The 20704-nt window shown below is 33.6% G+C and overlaps 1 protein-coding gene and 1 pseudogene across 1 annotated transcript; one reads left to right on the forward strand and one right to left on the reverse strand.

The window, feature by feature from the left end:
* Positions 1-3816: 3816 nt before the first annotated feature.
* On the forward strand, positions 3817-7828 carry LOC141691037 (uncharacterized; annotated as a pseudogene).
* A 185-nt stretch (positions 7829-8013) lies between these two features.
* On the reverse strand, positions 8014-11029 carry LOC141690142 (uncharacterized). Its single transcript, XM_074494800.1, has 5 exons — positions 10878-11029; positions 10009-10068; positions 9791-9888; positions 9103-9419; positions 8014-8635 (listed from the first exon to the last, which is right to left on the reverse strand). The coding sequence occupies exons 2-5, from the start codon at positions 10015-10017 to the stop codon at positions 8262-8264; spliced, it is 798 nt and encodes a 265-aa protein (XP_074350901.1). The 5' UTR covers positions 10018-10068; positions 10878-11029; the 3' UTR covers positions 8014-8261.
* Positions 11030-20704: the final 9675 nt, after the last annotated feature.

Consider the following 20704-nt stretch of genomic DNA (forward strand, 5'->3'; position numbering starts at 1 on the left):
TATTTATTTGGTGCGAATCATAAAAATTAATAAAAAAAATTTTGCTAGCATGCGTAGCTGACTCATCAAACTGGAAAGGTCATTTTACGTTCCCAATTACTAATATACAATAAAGACAATTAACCAACAAAATTAATTTAACACATAATTTATAATTACAATACAGGATTATACTTTATTCACTTAATCACGTCGCGAAATTCCCAATCGCTACAGTATGGATTGCTCAAATTCATGATTGTAACATTTGATACAAAATATTATATCAACTCAAACTCAATCCCCAAGTTTTAAATATAATTCATTTCATCTATAAATGTTAAATTATTATATGTTTACTTAATAGTTATTTGATTTTATGATATGAAGAACATGCATGGATGAATGAAATCAGATTCGAACAATTACTTAATCACTCATCACTAATGTTCAACAAAATTAAAGATATACACAGAAGTATCATATGTAATACTATATGTGAAAAAAAATCAATGATGTAAGGGTGCATATAGAGGAGGAAGTAACAAAATGGACCTGGTGAATAACAATAATACCTCCGTTTTTTATTCAAGTGATAGTTACTTTGTAGTTGTAGTAAAAATAAAAACTAAAACTTTTTGGTGCCTGATAAAAGAATAGGAGATGTGTCAATTGTATTTCAATTTGGTTACAATTTGGCATCTATACATTTTTTTTATAAAATTAAACCACATTAAGTAATTCATGTTATTGTCTAATTTGAAACTTTTATTTTTCTCTTATATATTACCAACAAAAAAATAAAACTAACATCATATCGTAACTATTCATGGCAATATTATTTGAGATACTTTTATCTAAACTCAACATCATGATTTCCGTCAAAAAATAAAATATTCAAATTATAAAAAGAAATGGTAAAATAATTTATTTGGTGCTAATCGTGAAAAATAATAAAATTAGTTTTTTTTGCTAGCACGCGTAGCGCGCGGGCAAAGGTCCCTAGTATACTATAATAACCGGAATGGCCTATAATTTGTAGTTTGGTTGACCCTCATTTTGGTTATCCCTTTCCATCACGACCGTTGGATCTTCTTCACCAAATAATCAGAGCTGTTAGATTCAAATATTAAAAAATACACTTCACAAGTTTTCAGGTTCGAATCCCGTCAACAACAAACATTTATATTATAATTTAGAAAGATACATATAAGTTTTCGGGTTCAAATCTTACCAACAACAAACATTTACATTATTATTTATGAATATGATCTCATCACACATATACTATTTATACTTTTTGAACTTAATTTGAAATTATACACAATAAAATTATAATTATATAATCATGATTTAGTATAAATAGCTGTCGGTTGGACATGTGCCTTCGGGATATGTGCCTTGGGGAAGAACGCCTTGGGGACATACTGTCGTTTGACAGTTTTAGGTGCCTCTTGGATAGAATACCGGTGTATAGACACCTGTTACGACTCTCCCACCTATTGTGCCTACACATCCTGTTACGCCTACTCATCCTACTGTGTCTGCTGCACACGCTGAGAAACCTGAGAAGTTCAATAGATCGAACTGCAAGCGCTGGCAGTAAAAGATGTTGTTTTATCTGACCATTCTAAACCTTGATCGATATCTCAAGGAGGAAGTACCATTGCTCACTGCTGAGAATGATATGCAGTCTGTGTATGTTGCGGATGCCTGGAAGCACACCGACTATATCTGTCGGAACTATGTGCTAAACTGTTTGGTTGATTTATTGTATAACGTATACTGCTCGAAAACAACATCTAAGGTCTTATGGGAATCACTTGACCATAAGTATAAAACCGAGGACGCTGGGGCAAAGAAGTGGATCATTGGTCGCTTTCTTGATTACAAGATGGCAGATTCTAAGACTGTGGTCAGTTAGGTGCAAGAACTACAAGTGATCATCCATGATATTTATGTTGAGGGGATGGTCATAAGTGAGTCCTTCCAAGTTGCTGCTGTGATTGAAAAGTTGTCATCTGGTTGGAAAGATTTCAAGAACTACCTTAAGCACAAGCGTAAGGATATGTCTATGGAGGATCTTATCATTAGACTTCGTATCGAAGAAGACAACAGAGGATCCGAGAGGAAAAATAATGTTGTCATTGAAATTTTGGGAAAGGGGGAATTTGGCACCCAAAGGAGTAATTTCGAAGTCGTCGAAGTTTCAAGAAAAGTTCTTCAACTGTGATAAAATGGGGCATAGGTCTGCCGATTGCAAAAAGCCCAAGAAAGCCCAGCAAGAAGAAAGAATCAAACATGATTGATAATGTGTCCAAGGAGATAGGTGATATAGACCTATGTGCCACAATCTCTGAAGTAAACCTCGTTGGCTCAAATCCAAGGGAATGGTGGATTGATACTGGAGCTACAAGGCATGTTTGGTCGGATAAGGCGGTTTTCTCTAGCCTCAAAGTTTCTAATGCTGGTGAGAAGCTCTACATGGGGAACTCTGCAACTTCTACGATTGAAGGTGAAGGCACTGTGATTCTGAAGATGACCTCTGGAAAGAATCTGACTTTGAAGAATGTACATTTTATGCCTGATATTTGCAAGAACCTGATGTCTGTTCTATGTTGAATAAGCATGGCTTTCGCATTGTAATAGAGTCAGATAAAGTTGTTTTTTCTAAGAGTGGTATGTTTGTAGGTAAGGTTATGTAACTGGTGGGCTTTTTAAGCTCAATGTTATGTCCATTAAGGACGATAATGAAATGAAGAATTCTTCTGCTTACTTGCTTGAGTCTCCTAATTTATGGCATGCTAGATTAGGACATGTTAATTGCGACACTTTACGAAGGTTAAGTGTAAAAGAATACATACCAAAATTAACAATTGATTTAAAACATAAGTGTCATACTTGTGTTGAGGCAAAATTAACGAGATCATCATTTAAATGTGTGGAAAGAAACATCAAAGTGCTAGACCTAATACATATCGATATATGTGATTTAAAATTCGCTCCAACAAGAGGAGGAAACAAGTATTTTATTACATTCATAGATGACTGTACAAAATACTACTATGTATATTTGCTGAAAAGCAAAGACGAAGCTATAGATAAATTTAAAATCTATAAGGAAGAAGTTGAGACACAACAATATGAGAAAATCAAACCAATACGAAGTGATCGTGGAATACGAAGTGATCGTGGAGGTGAATATGTTGAACCCTTTGGGGAATTCTGTTCACAACATGGTATAATCCATGAGGTCACTGCACCATACTCCCCTCAGTCAAATGGTGTGGCTGAGAGAAAGAATCGTACTCTTAAAGAGATGATGAATGCGATGTTGTTAAGCTCTGGACTTTCGCAGTCGATGTGGGGGGAAGCCATCTTAAGCGCAAATAATATCTTAAATATTACGATGCGCAAGAATAAGGATGTAAGTCCTTATGAATTATGGAAGAAGAAGAAACCAAGTTATCAACACTTGAAAGTGTGGGGGTGCCTTGCAAAGGTACTAATCCCTACACCTAAAAAGGTGAAGATTGGTCCAAAGACTATGAATTGTATCTTCATCGGATATCCTCCACATAGCACTGCATATCGGTTTCTCGTTCATGAATCTAAGATTCCTGATATTCAAAAGAATACCATTATGGAATCAAGGAACGCCTCATTCTTTGAGACAACGTTTCCATGTAATCCAGGAAACAACAACCTACGACGTCTAAACGAACTCATGAGTCTATAGATGATAATAATGAAAGTGAAGAGAGTGAAGACGGAAATGTGGGGGTTGTGAGAAGGAGCAAAAGACAACGTACGGAGAAATCCTATGGGTCTGATTTTATGACATATTTGCTCGAAGAAGGTGATCCGAAAACCTATAAGGAAGCAGTTACCTCACCAGATGGGCCTATGTGGAAAGAGGCCATCAAGAACGAAGTTGATTCGATTATGCAGAATCATACTTGGGAATTAGTAGATTTTCCAACCGGTTGTAAACCATTAGGTAGCAAATGGGTGTTCAAGAAAAAGTTGAAAACCGATGGCACTGTCGATAAGTATAAGGCCAGACTTGTAATCAAAGGACATAAGCAAAATAAAGGCCTTGATTACTTCGATAAATATTCTCCTGTAATGAGAATAACATCCATAAGCATGATGTTTGCTATCGCTGCAATGCGAAATCTAACAGTACATCAAATGGATGTGAAAACAGCTTTTCTAAATGGGGATATAGATGAGGAAATCTATATGGAACAACCTGAAGGGTTTGTTATCCTTGGACAAGAGAGAAAAGTTTGTAAATTAGTAAAATCACTATATGGTCTAAAGCAAGCGCCTATGAAATGACATGAAAAATTTGATGAGATCGTGCTGGCAAATGGCTTCAAACTCAATGAATGTGATAGTTGTGTCTATTACAAAGAAAATGAGAAAAGCTATGTCAAGGAAAATGACAGCGGTTATGTCATGATGACATTGTATGAAGATGATCTACTTATTTCCGGAAGCAATGATAAAGTGATCAAATCTACTAAGGACATGTTGAAATCAAGATTCAACATGAAAGACATGGGACTAGCAAATGTTATTCTAGGAATTCAAATTTCTAGAACATCAGAGGGTCTCGCACTAAGTCAACTTCATTACGTTGACAAGATCCTAGAAAAGTTTCTTAAGGATGACTTTGAGAAAGTTAGGACACCTGTGGATATGACTTTATATCTATCCAAGAATAAAGGTGTAGGAGTCTCCCAAGTGGAATGCTCGAGAATAATCGGAAGTCTGATGTACCTTATGAGTTGTACAAGACCAAACATTGTATACTCAATTAGCATGTTGAGTAGATTTACGAGTAATCCGGGAGTTGATCACTGGAAAGCAATCATAAGAGTACTAAGGTATTTGAGGGGAACTCGAAACTATGGACTGCACTATGGCAGATATCCAGCAGTATTAGAGGGATATACTGACGCAAACTGGATATCTAGCAAGAAGGCACTAAAGTCTACGGGTGGCTACGTATTTACACTAGCCAGAGCGGCAGTAGCAAACGGTGATAACTCATTCCAAGATGGAAGCTGAGTTCGTGGCACTAGATAAATGCGCTAAAGAGGCTGAATATCTACGCTAGTTTCTGGAGGATATTCCAAGATGGCCAAAGCATGTGACTGCAATAGGGATATATTGAGATAGTCAATCCGCTATTGGCAGAGCACAGAGCACGATGCATAATGGAAAGTCATGTCATATACGACGATGACATAGTTCCATTAGACAATTAATCTCAACCAAAGTTATTACTATTGATTATATATCGTCAAAGGATAATATCGCGGATCCACTAACCAAAGGGTTATTAAGAGAAGTGGTTGAGAAATCATCAAAAGGGATGGGCCTTAAGCCTATTGCTTAACGACATCATAGTGGACACCCAACCATTGCTGACTGGAGATCCCAAGAACTTGGTTCAATGGGACAACTAAATCATGATGACCAAATCACTGTGGGGGTAACCCTTGGCCTGTTCCTATGATGAGAAACAGTAAGACCCGTAAGGTACGGGGTTAAGCTTCTGAGCTTTTAATGATCTTTCGGTGAATACATGGAGTTCAAAATGTTGAATGCATGGAATTCAGTTGAGTAAACGCGGGTTAATTTATAAGACAAAGATCACCTATGTGGGAGAGAAGTGGGGCCGCTTCAAAGGAGAATTGCAAGGCACAATTCTTTAGAAACTCCTGCAGAACCAGGACAATGTTCCATGGCCAAAATGGACATACCCATGAGAGCTGAACGAGTCAGAAAAGATATAGTGATAAGTATATCATCATTTACACAAACGGTCGAACAGTTCAAGGACAAGCACGTCTACTGTCTACTGTCTACCAGTAAAGTCGGTATGCTTACTCGAGCGAAGGTTCAAGGAGCATTCTCTACCTATCGTATGCTATATCTGATCGAAGAAATTATCACCAAGTCAACCCTTGTGTCTGTCTGTCTGTTTGTCTGTCTAGTGTGTGCTACTAAGATCACCAATCTCACCCATGTGGGGATTATTGGAAAATATGGGTATAAGTCCCATACTGGTAAGTCATATTTTGAGCAGTATGAATAAAAGATGTGTGAGATATGATAATATTCTCTTAATAATGGAAATTATTATTTTCCAATAGAATTTGACTCAAATATTATGGCATAAATTAATTTGATTTTATTTCAGATTAATTGATATGGTGTATGTCTTGATATATATAATTTGATTCTGTTTCAGATTATTTATGAAATAGAGTAGTTTACAAGTATTACACCGATTCCATAATTAATGATATTTAATTATGGAAAAGAGTAGCGCACAAGTCTATCTACACCTATATAAACACCTCTAGAGCGTTTGGGTTAGATACACCAAAAACACATTCGCCTCTAAACACAAAACCTTACCTCTCTCTCCGCCGGTGATAATTTCTTGCTCTGTTTCAAGCTCGCTGAGAGTGCTGTTCTAAATCACTGCAATCCGTTTTATCCTGGGAGGCTTTTCGCTCGCACACGACGGTGAGGTCTAATAAGCTTTAAGGAGATAGTTATGCAGTGGACTCGGATTATATCCTTCTTTCCTCTTTTTCTGTTATTCTGTTTGTTCATTTTGTTCACACACACATACACATATTGGTTTGTTTCTGCACAGATTGTAAAGCAGGTAAAAATTGGGCGGTATTTGAAAGATATGAATTGCGAAAAGGTAGTAGCTTGCGTGAATTGAGAGAGCCAGAGGAGGCTGTTCTCCTTAGCGGAAGTGATAGCAACTACAAAGTTGAGAGTTCAAATCAAGATGAGGTTGAAGAGAAATTAGAACCTTCTAAGCATGAAGATCTCGTGGCATTGGAATCAGATCAATTAGATATATTTTCACGTTCTTAGTCTCTCTACTGTTTCTAGGTGAGACATTCACTTTGGTCAAGCTGATTAGCGTCCTTCTTTGCATGGGAGGAACAATAATTGTTAGTTTAGGGGACTTGGAATCAGGATATAGAACAATTGCCTCAAACTGTCTTCTCGGCGATATCCTTGCTCTTTTGCCTGCTGCATTATATTCTGTGTATATTACTCTTATACGTAAACAGATGTTGAAGATGGCGGACATGTTAGTATGGCGCAAGTCCTTGGTTTTCTTGGGCTGTTCAATATTCTGATTTTTCTTCCTGTTGCACTTGTACTTAATTTCACCAATTTGGAGCCATTTAGTACATTTGTAACATTTGTGAGACGAATGTCAAGTGGTTGCCTTTGCACAAAGCTTATCTCATCTGTGTGCCTATGTTTTATTAATTTCTTGTAGAATCAAGTGAAAAATTGAAAACTGGTAAGAACGATTTCCTCATTTTCCTTCTCCTAATGCAATATTTTCGTCCCATGAGCATTTGAAATAGAACACCTCTACAGGAGTTGGTCTTTCATTGCCATTTAACATGATAACTCAAACACTATTAGCTCCAACTGCATTGCAGGGTTATAAGTGACACTAGACATGCATGTCAAGTTTTTAATTAGTCTTCAGATTGTGCTGTCTTTAAATTTGATTTATCTATATTGGATAATGTGATTGATGAAGTTATGTAATTTCATTAGGTTTGTTAGACAATGTTCTGAGTGACTACTTATGGGCGAAGGCTGTTCTTCTCACAACCACGACAGTACAATTCAAGTCCCATTAGCTGCTCTTGTGGATTCCGTGACAGGAAATACACCCAATACTCTGAATTATGTAGGGGCTGCTGCTGTCATGGTCGGTTTCGTGGGCATTAACCTCCCATCATATGCATTCTCAAGTTCAACAGAATTCAGCCTTCAATGAAATTTGTGGTGCCACTAATCAAGAACACCTTGAAGAAGAGCAGACCTAGAGCACATTCACTAAATTAGATTGTGTTTGCCAATAACCAGGACTTCAATGAAATTAGTAATAACCATTCACTAATAGCCTTCAATGAAATTAGTAGTAGTCAAAATCACATTTAGGATTTAGCTAATAACCAGGACTTCAACATTTAACAAATGTCATATTAATGCAAAGCAGATAAATTGATATTCAATCATTCAATTGAAGTTTATAGCTATTCATCTTTTCAGACAGACAGCACTGACCCGATATTTCTAACAATAATAAAGTACCACAGAATCATAAATTCTAGTAAGGTGACAAGATGAATATAGATCATCACAGTAAAGTGACAAGATGAATATAAATTATCACAGTAAAGTGACAAGATGAATATTATAGATAATTACTAGCTCTGCACAGAGTTGGTGCTCCCATATCTTTGCATCACCCTCTTAGTTGCAAGTGCTGCAGCCTCACTGGCACGCAATGTTCCACTTGCCATGATTGCAGAAAATTCATTGGTTATCTCTTCTTGCACCTTGTTCCGTGCATCCCCGAGTGCATCCACTGGTTTAGCCTCTGTTGAAGCTGCACTTGAACTTGCCACTCCAGACTTGGCAGGTTTCTCTTCTACCTTTGGTTTAGAGTCACTCTCTTCTTTTTTTTCTCCACTAAATTCAACAGTGTTGGCAGTGGTCGACAAAATAGGTTGCTGAAACTGGGGGGCTTGGGGAACTGCACCAGCTTTCATAGTTGTCTCTAGTCTCTCTATCATTGGCACTGCACAGAAATATTTACAGGTGATTGTTAGCTATAGCAGTATTTAATGCCTTAGAAGAAACTTCTACAGTCTACCTTTTTCTCAAAAAAAGGTCATTCTACTACTTAGCTAGATTTGGGGGACCTAAATCAACTAAGATGACCATATTATTAAGATATGAAGTACCAAAAGCATGGGTTTTTTTCAATATGAAAAAGAAATAAATGAGAAATCAAAAAGGTCGTCTTCTCCATTAGGGCTCATGCATAATTAAGTTTGTGACATAAGATGAGCATTTAAAACTCACACCACTTCAAGAGAAGTTAAAATTAGGAGGTAAATACAAGATTTCTGTCAATTAAAATTTCCTATTTCTTGACAGGATTCCTGTCACAGTAAAAAGTTAACTATCCTTAAAATGCTCATGATCTCTAAGATTTAAAAAAACAGAGACTAACATTCTATGTAACCGCAATTAAACACTTACATATGAGAGCAGCCATTGGACTGCTAGTGACTTCATTAGGAAGATTAAGGATGTATTCCGGAATGGTAGCCCCCACCAGAAATTGTGCAACTTCATTGCTGAAATTGTTGCAGTTGTGCTTGAGCAAACTATATGACTCAGCCGTATACCGAGGGCTGATCTCCTGCAGATACATTTCAAATACATCTTTGGGGACGTGAGTGACCCCAATATCAACCACTCGAACAGGTGTTCCATATTGTGTAGTTCCAACAGCTGCTTGCTGCACACCACCACTGAAATAGTATTCAGTGCCATAAACCACTATTCCTGTATGCCTGAAAAAAGTAGAAGCGCACAAGCTTATTAGCCCATCAAGCAAGAAAAAAAAGTCCGATGACTTAATGCAGAAATTTAGGTTCCAGAGAAATTAACAGCTATTATAATATTTGTTCGAGGAACTTCATAGTACGCACACTAAATCAGTAAATTTATTATGGTGAATCATGTTATAAAACCCAATCAACAAACTATTAAATTATAGATTAAGTATGGAGAAGAAAATACGAGAAATAGTTAAGATACTAAAATGCCAGAACTAAATGCATAACATAAAGATAAATAGCTAAATTTTCATGAAAATAGAATCTTAGCTTACACAGGCAAAGAACATGCAAAGAGAAGACAAATGAAACAATCAGGAACTTACCAAATGCCTTCTATAACTTTCCCCAAAAAAGTCATTGACAACTGCCTTGCCATTCCTTGACTCAAGTCATAGACGTTCAAGCATACCTTGTGACCTTCCTGAAACCAATAAGCAACTATAATTAAATGCTGAACATGTACTAATTAGTGACAACAATTTGTTAACAAAAACATAACAGGAACAGGACCAAGATATTGATATACGACAATATAACTTACCTCAGCCATCCTGATCACCTAGATAAAACGTGCAACTGCGTTCTTAGCTCTGTAATGTATCTGGGAGGAAAAATAAAGAAACACTGCATGACAACACATACATTTGGAAACACAAAAAAGGAAAAGCAAAGAAAGAACATCAACATGACAATAAATTCTCTCTCATCATTGATAACCTCTTCTTGAATAATGTTATATATCTCTCGGTTTTTTTCGTTTGCGAATATATTTTGATAGACCAAACTACAGAAATCGGTGAATTCTATGTGTGCTATTTCATTTACTGGCTTTAGATCAGTCAATGTCAAGATACCAATATACAGCACACATGTTCCCAAAATAATCGTTTTCAAAACCACGCATTCGCAATAACCACTAAATGAAAACACCACAACTAAAATTTCAGCCGCACACAGCTGATCTGTAGGGTACTCGAGTACAGTATTATCGAAATTCAACTGCATTCCAAAACTTGCACAACAGCCTCATAAATTAGTCCTGATCAACCACTTTAAACAACATTACTAGAAAACTCATGATATAGTTGCTTAGCAAATGTACATTAGCACAAGAATATCAGCCAAGATCAAAACTTCAACACAATAACATTCACAGAACCACAAATCACATAAAAATAGGCCAAAATAAAACCAATTTTTCATAAATTCACAACCAAGATTCAATCTTTACACCAAATGAAGCATACCCACAAACCAAGAACATGAAATTCAACTAAATCTACAACTTCTTACAAAATAATCAAGAAAATATATGATAAAAATCCAATCTTTACACAAAAAAACAGTAAAAACTCGGAATAAATTCATAATTTGAACGAAATTAAGAGCTAAAGATAATCGATTACATACCTGAAGAAGTGAAAAGGGTGTGAGAATTCTTCAACGGCGTAGAAATTGCGGAGAAAACAAAGAATGAATGCGTGTATGTAAAGTGTATCGATTGTATGAAGAGGTGTGTTTATATATATATAGGCGTGGCATGGGGTAAAATAGCTTGGAGGGGTTGGAGACTTGGGGGCTGCTCTTCTATGACTTTCTAGAATCTACCATCCAATAAGATCATGACACGTGGACATGTAAAAAAATCAGTTTCTAGTTGGCTGCGTTGAATTCTATTTTATTTAGATTTTTTTTTTATTATTTGTAAGACTTGATGAAAAAGTACGAGTAGTTTGAGGTTTTTTCAGTGAAATGATGGAGACTTCAAGGATTTTTAAGGTAAAATAATTTTGTTTTTCTAAAGGAATTTTTTTAATTTTTATAAAATTTCAAGGTACGGTAAGTAAATCAGGTAAAAAAATACGAGACCAGGTTATCCAATCCTGATTTTCATAAAAAAAAATTGATTTTCTAAAATTCAGTGCAATCTCGATATCAAAAATATTTTCTTGATTTAATGATATTCAATTATATCCTTATATTTAATAAGTGTAACATACTTTTTATCCAAAACTTTGTCACGTACCGTCAAATCAATTTCAAACGTTAATCTAATATATTTAAAAATAGGCAATTAATATTATATTTTAGTACAATCATAAATACAAAAAAAATATTATTCAACTGCTATTTAAATACCGGAAAGCGATAACAATGTTTTGATATAGGATTAAATGTTCAATTAATCATAAATATAAAAAGATTATATTGTTCAATTCAACTACTACTCAAACACTAAAATATGATACAATGATATAATGGTAAATAAAATATTATTAAAATACAATTATATAATCGTAAATAGAATATGATTAGATATTATACTATATATAGGTATATAATATACATCGCTAAAAAGTGATTGCATATGTTTTGTAACAATATTGTAAAAAGGCATAAAAATAAAAATAAAATATTACAACACGTACAATTTTTTTTACTAATTTATCATATGCGTGATATATTTATTTTATTTTTTGTTCATTTTTTTGTCCTTTAATTATAATTAGTAATTTAAAGCTATTAAATTTAGTACATATTTTTTATTAATTATTTACACGGAAAAAACTATAAAAAAATACTCCCTCTATCTTTTTCATTTCTTTACACTTTCATTTTTGGGATGTCCCATCCATTTCCTTACATTTCAAAATTTACCAAAAATAGTCAATGGGTCCCTCCATTTCCCCACTTTTCCTCTTTTTTCACACTACTTTTACCCCCACTATCTCGCTTTTATACATTAAAAATCAATGGGTCCCACCACTTCACCCACTTTTCTTTCTCTTTTTCACTACTTTATACATATTTCTTAATCTCCGTACCCAATCATTTTGATAACAAATCAAAAGGATGGAGGGAGTACTAGGTATCCCGACTTAACTCCAAAAATCGAATGCTTACGTATAACGTATGTATACTTGATAATTTTCCTAATAATAAGATATATGGGTGTGCACGCGCGTATATATATGCGTACACGAATTAACACACGTCAGGTGTCGTGTCACATCATTCAAAAAAATTGATGACCAATTCGGGATATCTAGTGTTATTGTGATAGAGTTTAGCTTTGTTTAAAGGCCACATAATCCTGCTCTTCTATATATAATAGGAGAACAGGGTGATTAATATTCCTGAGATTAAAACGTCTCACTGAAATGACTAACTTATCCATGTACTTACTTATCCATGTACTTTAGATTTATATAAAAATATTGCTGGGAGTAATTGAACCCGAGTTTTTACATTCACAAGCACATAACTTCACCACTACACCATATTGTTACCTATGTTTTTTATCATACACATAATATGTGAGTGTTGTAAATAACGATAATGTTGTACAAGACATGCCAATACTATAACAAGACTAAGTTAAATTGACAGCCCTAAGTAAGTTGTATGATAATCTAAGTTTGTATTTTATATTGTATTACTTAAGTTTGTAAAAGTGTAAATATATTAGACTTGAGTATTTTTTCATAAACAGTTTCAAGCCTAAGAATAAGTTCTGGAAGAAGATCATGATCTCAGAGACAATGTGAAGAAGCTTGGAGTTGAATAAATCTGTTTTGAGAAAAACATTCTAAGTCAAGAAATCTACAAGTCACATATTAAGTCTTATAGAGAAGTCATTCGAGAACTTCAGAATGACTTATCGACAAGTCAAAAATGGCTTATAGACAGGTCTCAGAGATATCGACAAGTCAAATTAAAGATGTGAAGATTGGAGATATCAACAAGTCAAATTCTCATTAGAGATCTCATTGATATCGATTAGTCAATATGTCTATGGAGATCTCAGAGATATCGACAAGTCTTTTCTACATGCATAAATTCAGAGATCTCGACAAGCCAAATTCTCTTATAGAGAACTCAGAGACTTCGATAAATCAAAACAACTATAGAGTAATAAGAGATCTCGATAAGTCATTATACTTATTGAGATGTCGAGTTCTCTATATAACAAACTGGAGATCTTGATATAAAACTCAAGTACAAGATGCAGACCGATTAAAGATCCAAGATTGTCAATCAACAAACAAATCAATCACTAATTTGAAAAGTCTACAAAAGCAACTTGAAGAGTACAAGATCAAAGGACAAGATTAACTGACAAAGTAAAGTCACAGACATGCACGATTTGCAAAGACACACTAAGCCAGAATAGAAAGTTCTAGTTAACTTAAAGTAGGGTTTAGTACATGCTATTGCATGCTCTGTAAAACGTGTATTTACTGTTCTATAAAGTAAACACTGGATGCTTTATTTTAAAAGTAACAAATAGATCTGAAATTCTTGTAACTCTCTCAAGAAAGAAGCTGAGTTATTTATCAACAAAGAACCCAGAAATTTGTAGTAAGATATACTTGATTTTAATATAAAATTAAGTAAGTTTTGAAGATAATGTGTTCATGTGCATGTTTTATTATTTCTGTTAAAACGCTTTATCTCTACAAGTTAAATTACCTTGTTCCCCACATCCATAACAGTTCAAAAGGTTAAAAATAATCCAAAACACATTCACCCCCTCTCTATATGTTGTATTCATTACCTAACAGATAATTTATTAACTTTAAACAAAATTACTAAATTATTTGTAGAGTTGGTTTTTGAACAATTGAATTTCACATATAAAGTTAAACATAGTACATAAACAAATCATTACCTTGTTTATTAAATAATTTTTAATTAATTTGAAAAGTATGTCTCATACATTTTATATATATATATATATTTAATAAAAAAATACATATAATTAATTTTTTATATGTTGAAAAGAGATACACTTATATAAATAATATATGTGTGTATTGCATATTTAGATAAGTTATAGTTAGTGTATTTCAGTTTATTTTCGAATTTAAAATTAGAACTTGACCCTGTTTTCAAAAAATACTAAAAATATGACTAAATGACCTGCCCGAAAATACCACGTCACTATCTAGGTGTAATTTAAATTACGAGTTCGACTAGAAAATCTTACCAATAATGGAAATTTTTGTGATATCTTACGTTGATAAAAATTAATATCTTTGAGGTCTTTATATGATTTAGTCAATTGATAATATGTATCAAAATTACTAGCTTCGAAATCAGAATTTTACCCATTTTAAAAAAACATACTTGATTTTTTTACTACATGACCCAGCAGAAAATACATCATGACTATCTAGGTTTAATAAATTTAGTAGAGTTGGTTTTGAACAATTGAATTTGAGATATAAAGTTAAGCATAGTACATAAACAATTATTACCTTATTTATTAAATAATTTTTAATTTGAAAAATAAGTCTCGTACATTTTTAATATATACTCTTTAATAAAAAAATAAATTTTACATATAATTAATTTTTATATATGTTGAAAAGAGAGACACTTATATAAATAATATATATGTGTACTACATATTTAGATAAGTTATAGTTAGTGTATTTCGGTTTATTTTCGAATTCAAAATTAGAACTTGACCTTGTTTTCAAAAAAAATACTAAAAATATGACTAAATGACCTGCCCGAAAATATAACGTCACTATCTAGGTGTAATTTAAATTACAAGTTCGACTGGAAAATCTTACAAATAATGGAAAGTTTTGTGATATCTTACGTTGATAAAAATTAATATATTTGAGGTATTTATATGTTTAAGTCAATTGATAATATGTATCAAAATTAATAGTTTCGAAATCAGAATTTTACCCATTTTGAAAAAATACTCAAATTTTTACTACATGACCCAACCAAAAATACATCATCACTATCTAGTTTTAATAAATTTAAATTACGAGCTCGACAAGAATATCTTATTAATAAGGGTAAATTTTATAATAACTTATATTAATAAAAATTAATATTTTTGAGATCTTTATACAATCAAGTCAATTGATATTATATATCAAAATTACTAACTGGCTGGTTTTACATTATTATTTCTAGAACTCGACCCAATATTTAAATATATTCGAAATTTGACATGAGATATCGCAAGCTCTGTTAAAAATAAGAAGATATACTAAATGATTTATTTATTAATGTTTCACTTTAAAAAAATAGGTTTAAAATATCATTCAATGATGGTGAATTTATATAGAGGTGCTCCTAAAGTCCTCTACTGATGATGGTAACACCCCAGTCCCACATCGAGGAGATTTGGAACTTATGTTCAGTTTATAAGGCAAATACTACTACTATGTGCACCAACAAATCATGATCTTTTGGGGGCCTGTGGTGGGCTAGTCATTACCCAAGTTGGTTGCATTTGGGACAGTAGGCTTCGGCTTATTTCAGACTAGAAATCGGGACTTGACCCGATTTTCAAAAAAGGCTCGGGATTTGACTCGGGTTGTCACAATAACAGTTCAAAAGGTTGAAAATAATCCAAAACACATTCACCCCCCCTTTGTGTTGTATTCATTACCTAACAAGTGGTATCAGAGCAAAATCTGAAAGCAAACAGATTAAAGATCTTGAAAGAATGAATAAACAGAAGCTTAGCATTATCAAAATCCCTTCCTTTGACAGATCTAACTACACATTATGAAAAAAGAAAATGATGTTGTTCATATGAATGGCAAACCCATTATATATTCAGATCCTCAAGAATGGGCCTTTCACCCCTATGGTAAGAGTTGAGGAATCTATAAATGAAGACATGGTTATTTCAACACATTATGCTCCTAAAGATCCTTCAGAATATACAGAACCTGAAAAAGAAAAAAGTATCTCTGGATAGTGGCTTGCAGCTGATTTTAATAGAGTAATTTGACAATGTAATGTGCAATAACTTTGTCAACTATGACACAGCCAAACAGATCTGGGAAAAGATAGAGATCCTGTGTGAAGGAACAGAGGAAGTTAGGTCAAACCAAAGGAGGATTCTGATTTCTCAATATGAGGGGTTTATGGATAAACCAAAAGAAGGAATCACTGAAGTTTTTGAAAGGTTCAATAAATTGATAAATGACTTGCAGCTACATGATAAATATTATGAAGCTGAGGAGGTTAATCTAAAGTTCCTGCTAGCTCTTCCTGACCATCTTGAACAAAAAATATTAGCCATAAGAGAAGGAAGAGATCTAAGCAGAATGACTTTGGAAGTTCTATATGGAATCTTGAAAACTTATGAACTTGAGATGCTGCAAAGAAAGTCATTAAAAGCACATCATAGACATGTTGTTGATGGTTCCAGTGCTTTAATTGTAAATGACAGAGAAGAAAGTGAAGATGAGCAAGACAATCAAGTTCTAGTTATTCAAGCTGTAGAACAAAAGAACAAAGGATCTCAGAAGCAAGTTGTGTTGGAGCTGGAGGAAGATGAATATTACACCCTGTATGAGCTAGATGAAATGGATCAATCCATGGCTTACTTGGCTCGGAAATTTTCCAACATAAGAGTCAAAAAGCTATTGCCCAGTAAAGATACAATTGTTTAAGGGGGTTGGATACAATTGTATAAACGTTTCGAACAAGTATAAAAATATATCAGTTCTTTATATTTATGATAAAATTGTTATAAACTCTCTTAAGAAATACTAATGTTCTTGAGAGCTTCTAGGTCGTACAATGCTCGAGTTCATCACTATGTGATGACATAAATTGTGTTTATATAATACACAGCTGCTACAAATCAGTCTAGGATATGCATTATCAATTACTAACAGAAAATGATACATATCTTTAACTGAATATACAAAGTCCTATCACTCAGAACGTAACAGATATCCATCCCTCAAAATAAGGAACAGACTTAATCTTCACAACAAACTATCTTCAGATGCTGATGTTCTGTAGATACTGATGATGCATCAAATCTTGATGGCACATCAAATACTGATGACATCCAAAAAAGTCAGATCCTGAGCTCCTCCTGATCATTGAGAATCAGCACGTAACAATCTCCCCCAATTTATGCTTAATGTAATGAAGCACAAATTCCATTCTCAATGATGCCAAAACCAATTACAAAATATACAAGGAATACGGCTTACTTCAGTTGTTGTGGATATATTGTGAACTTGATGATTTCATTAGCAAAACATCTTAGTAGATTTTACTTAGTGAAAAATGTTGCACTCGACGGATAAGGAATATAGTCCCGATAGATGACTCAATATAGTCCCGACGGATGATGATTTATTATCCATCGAGTGAGTAGCTTGTGTAATAATGAGTCTATAGCACATTTCTACATACACCTTGTTTAGATTCTGTAGTAGCACTCAAGTCATGTTGACTTTAATTAGATATGCAGAATAGGTTGATTAATTGTACATAGATGATGTCTTGTAATTCTGCATAAATGAAATGAAGTTAAGTGCCCGATAGCTACCCGACGGATAAACAACAATGTCACTCGACGGATGATCAACAAGGCAAACTGTCACATACGTCGAGTGTATGCAAAAGGAATGTGGAAGCCAATTCAATTGGGTTTTAGAGAACAAAGAAGCATTGCCATTTCCATGCTATTATGAAGATATTCAAAGATGCTGGAATAGAGTAATGAAGCAATATAGTATTAGACTTGATAGGTTTTGTTTTATTATCTTGTCTTATTACTTTGTAATCTTGGTGATATATAAACCAAGAAGTAGCAACTAAGGAATTATCTAAGAAACAAGCAGAGAAACATTTATAAGCAGAATTCTTAGCATTTCTCTACATTTTTAGTTGTTCAATATTTGTAAGCAGCTGTGAGCTTTTTGCACACAGAGTTCTCTCGATATATATTATATATCTCTGGTGGAATCATTCAAATCCACCAGAAAGTTTTTAAAGAATCTTATTTTTAAAGACACTCGATATATTTGTCTTGGTGCGTAACACAAGGGTCACCACCTCAAAATAAATGTAATACCTACACAACTTATCTTAGACAATAATTCCCCGCTATTTCTTCAAAGTTGTTGTAGAACCTTTGTGTGGACATGGCTTCCTTAGCTTTTTTCGGTCTTGGATCTTAGTGATCCGATCTTGGGTCTTTCCTCTTCCTCACGGTGCGAAGACTACTAACTCCCCGTTAGTACGTCTAGGACTTGGGTCTTAGAACGAGAATTACCTCACGTCACTTCACCTCACTACAAAATTAATAAGACAATCCATGAAACAAACCAAGTACAGAAAAGATGGTTTGAACTAGTATGTTACTGTACTAGCCCACAAATAGTATAATATTCAAATAAGAATATTAAAACTAAATAAGAATACTTGACTTAAGATAATAAATATTAGTCTAAGTATTTTTATGATTACTCCCTTATAGATTAATTAGATAGGTGGAGTAATATGAGAAGTCATTTTATATTAAGCACTTATGGCTTATGACTTCTTTAGTATTCTTCTTCTTTCGATTATATATTTATAGATCAAAGAATACTTTAATTACAACCTCGGAGTTGTAATTTTACCTTTAAGTATATCAACTTAAGGTTTTAAGGTATACTTGTATATTGACGATTATAAGGTCAAAGTATACTCTTTTAACTTAAAGCACGTTTATAAGATTTATGAGTCTTAGCCAAGATCAAATAAGTTAAGTGCAAATAATTGGCTTAAGATTGTGCTTTCGACGTTTGGACGAATAAATACGAGTATTTTATAGATATCGTAGTATAACCCCATGGAACACTGAAGATGTTAAAAGGGGCTTATACGATATGACTCGTAATTCCTTATATACACGATATGTGTTAGCCAAGATCCAATTGAATAGCGTAAAATTAATTGGCTAACTTGTGGATTTGATTTGTCCTTAATTTTAACGGATGATTACGAAGTGTTTATAGATCGAGTTATAATCCCCCGGAACACTAAAGATGTTAGAAGGATTAAAACTATGCTTCGTAATAATTTATGTGCACGAAATGTGTTAGCCAAGATCCAATTAAATGAAGTGCAAGTAATTGGCTAACTCGTGAACTTAATCCGTTTTGATATTTGATAAATTACGAAGTGTTTATAGATCGAGTTATAATCCCCCAGAACACTAGAGATGTTAAAAGGGATTTAACTTTACTTCGTAATATTTTATGTGCATGAATAATTGTTAGCCTAGATCCAATAATAAAAAATAATTGGCTAACTTGTGAACTTGAGTCAAATATAATCTCCCTTTTGGAGATGAAGTACTTTTGTTTATAGATCTTCTTCTTGAGATGATTTATGTGAATATCAAGTACTTATTCGAATTTCGAGTTCGAATCTTAGTTCTCTTAAGAAATTTGTTTATAAGAGATCTTGTATTAGAGCTTAAGATGAAGTATAGAAATTAAGTACAAATATCAAATAAAAAGAACTCAAATAAGAAGCTAAAAATTACCACTTTTGAAGAACGGTCGAAAAAGTTCGTCGGAAAAATTCGCCGGAGGTTCAACCGGATTTTGGCACTTTGGTCAAACTTGGACAGCCCTTCGGGAGGCCGGGAAGTGGTAGTGGATGAGTTCACTTGGTGGGATAAAGTTTGGTTGGGTGAAGCTAAGCTTGGGTTTCAAAAACCTTATATATATGTAAGTATATAAAAAAGAGAGAAGGTTTTTGAGAAGAAGTGTGTGTATAGAATTTGAAAGAGATGAAGAGAAGCACTTCTTGAAAAAATCCCAGCTACTTTGTGGCTCTTTAGTTTGAATAAAATGGGTTGGGGTGGGGGTTTATTTATAGGAGGAGTTGGGTGGATTGAATGGTGGAGATTTGAGGAAAATGGATGGTGGATGGTGTATGTCACATGGATTGATGACTTGGCAAGTAGGTTGTGTTTCATTGACATAGCCATATAAGACAAAAAACTTTGATGGGTTCAAAAATTCAGCTGATATATTTGAATTACTATATATTTTCCTTTTCTTTTAATCATTGTTTAATCACTTTAATTAAGGATTAAACACCATTAATTATGACCACCTTAAAAACTCCTAAATAAATACCATAAAAAATATGATAAATACTTAAATAATATAAAATGATGTCCTGCAAGTTTTGGACAACTTTAGTCAATGGTAACTAGGTCAAACGTGGTCAACTGTGGGACCAACTGCCTCGATTTTTGTGCCCGGACAAAAATTCTCTGAATGCTATGAAATGTTTACCATACTTATAAAATACCATTTAAATGATCCATACCAAATTTAAAGTCATTCTAGCATGTGGAAGTATTTTATCTAAAAATAAAACTGTTATGTCAGCCTTTATTCCGAGTAAAAATATTATTCGAGCTTGTTGCCATATTCTTGTTGCAACAC

This window comes from Apium graveolens, chromosome 10 (genome assembly GCF_009905375.1).
Source record: "Apium graveolens cultivar Ventura chromosome 10, ASM990537v1, whole genome shotgun sequence".
Lineage (NCBI taxonomy): Eukaryota > Viridiplantae > Streptophyta > Magnoliopsida > Apiales > Apiaceae > Apium > Apium graveolens.

Coding starts and splice junctions, on each gene's coding strand:
- LOC141690142 (XM_074494800.1), bottom strand. Junction 9,420..9,790: donor AAAGTTATAGAAGGCATTTG/GTAAGTTCCTGA, acceptor TACTTTTTTCAG/GCATACAGGAATAGTGGTTT. Junction 8,636..9,102: donor TCCAATGGCTGCTCTCATAT/GTAAGTGTTTAA, acceptor ATTTCTGTGCAG/TGCCAATGATAGAGAGACTA.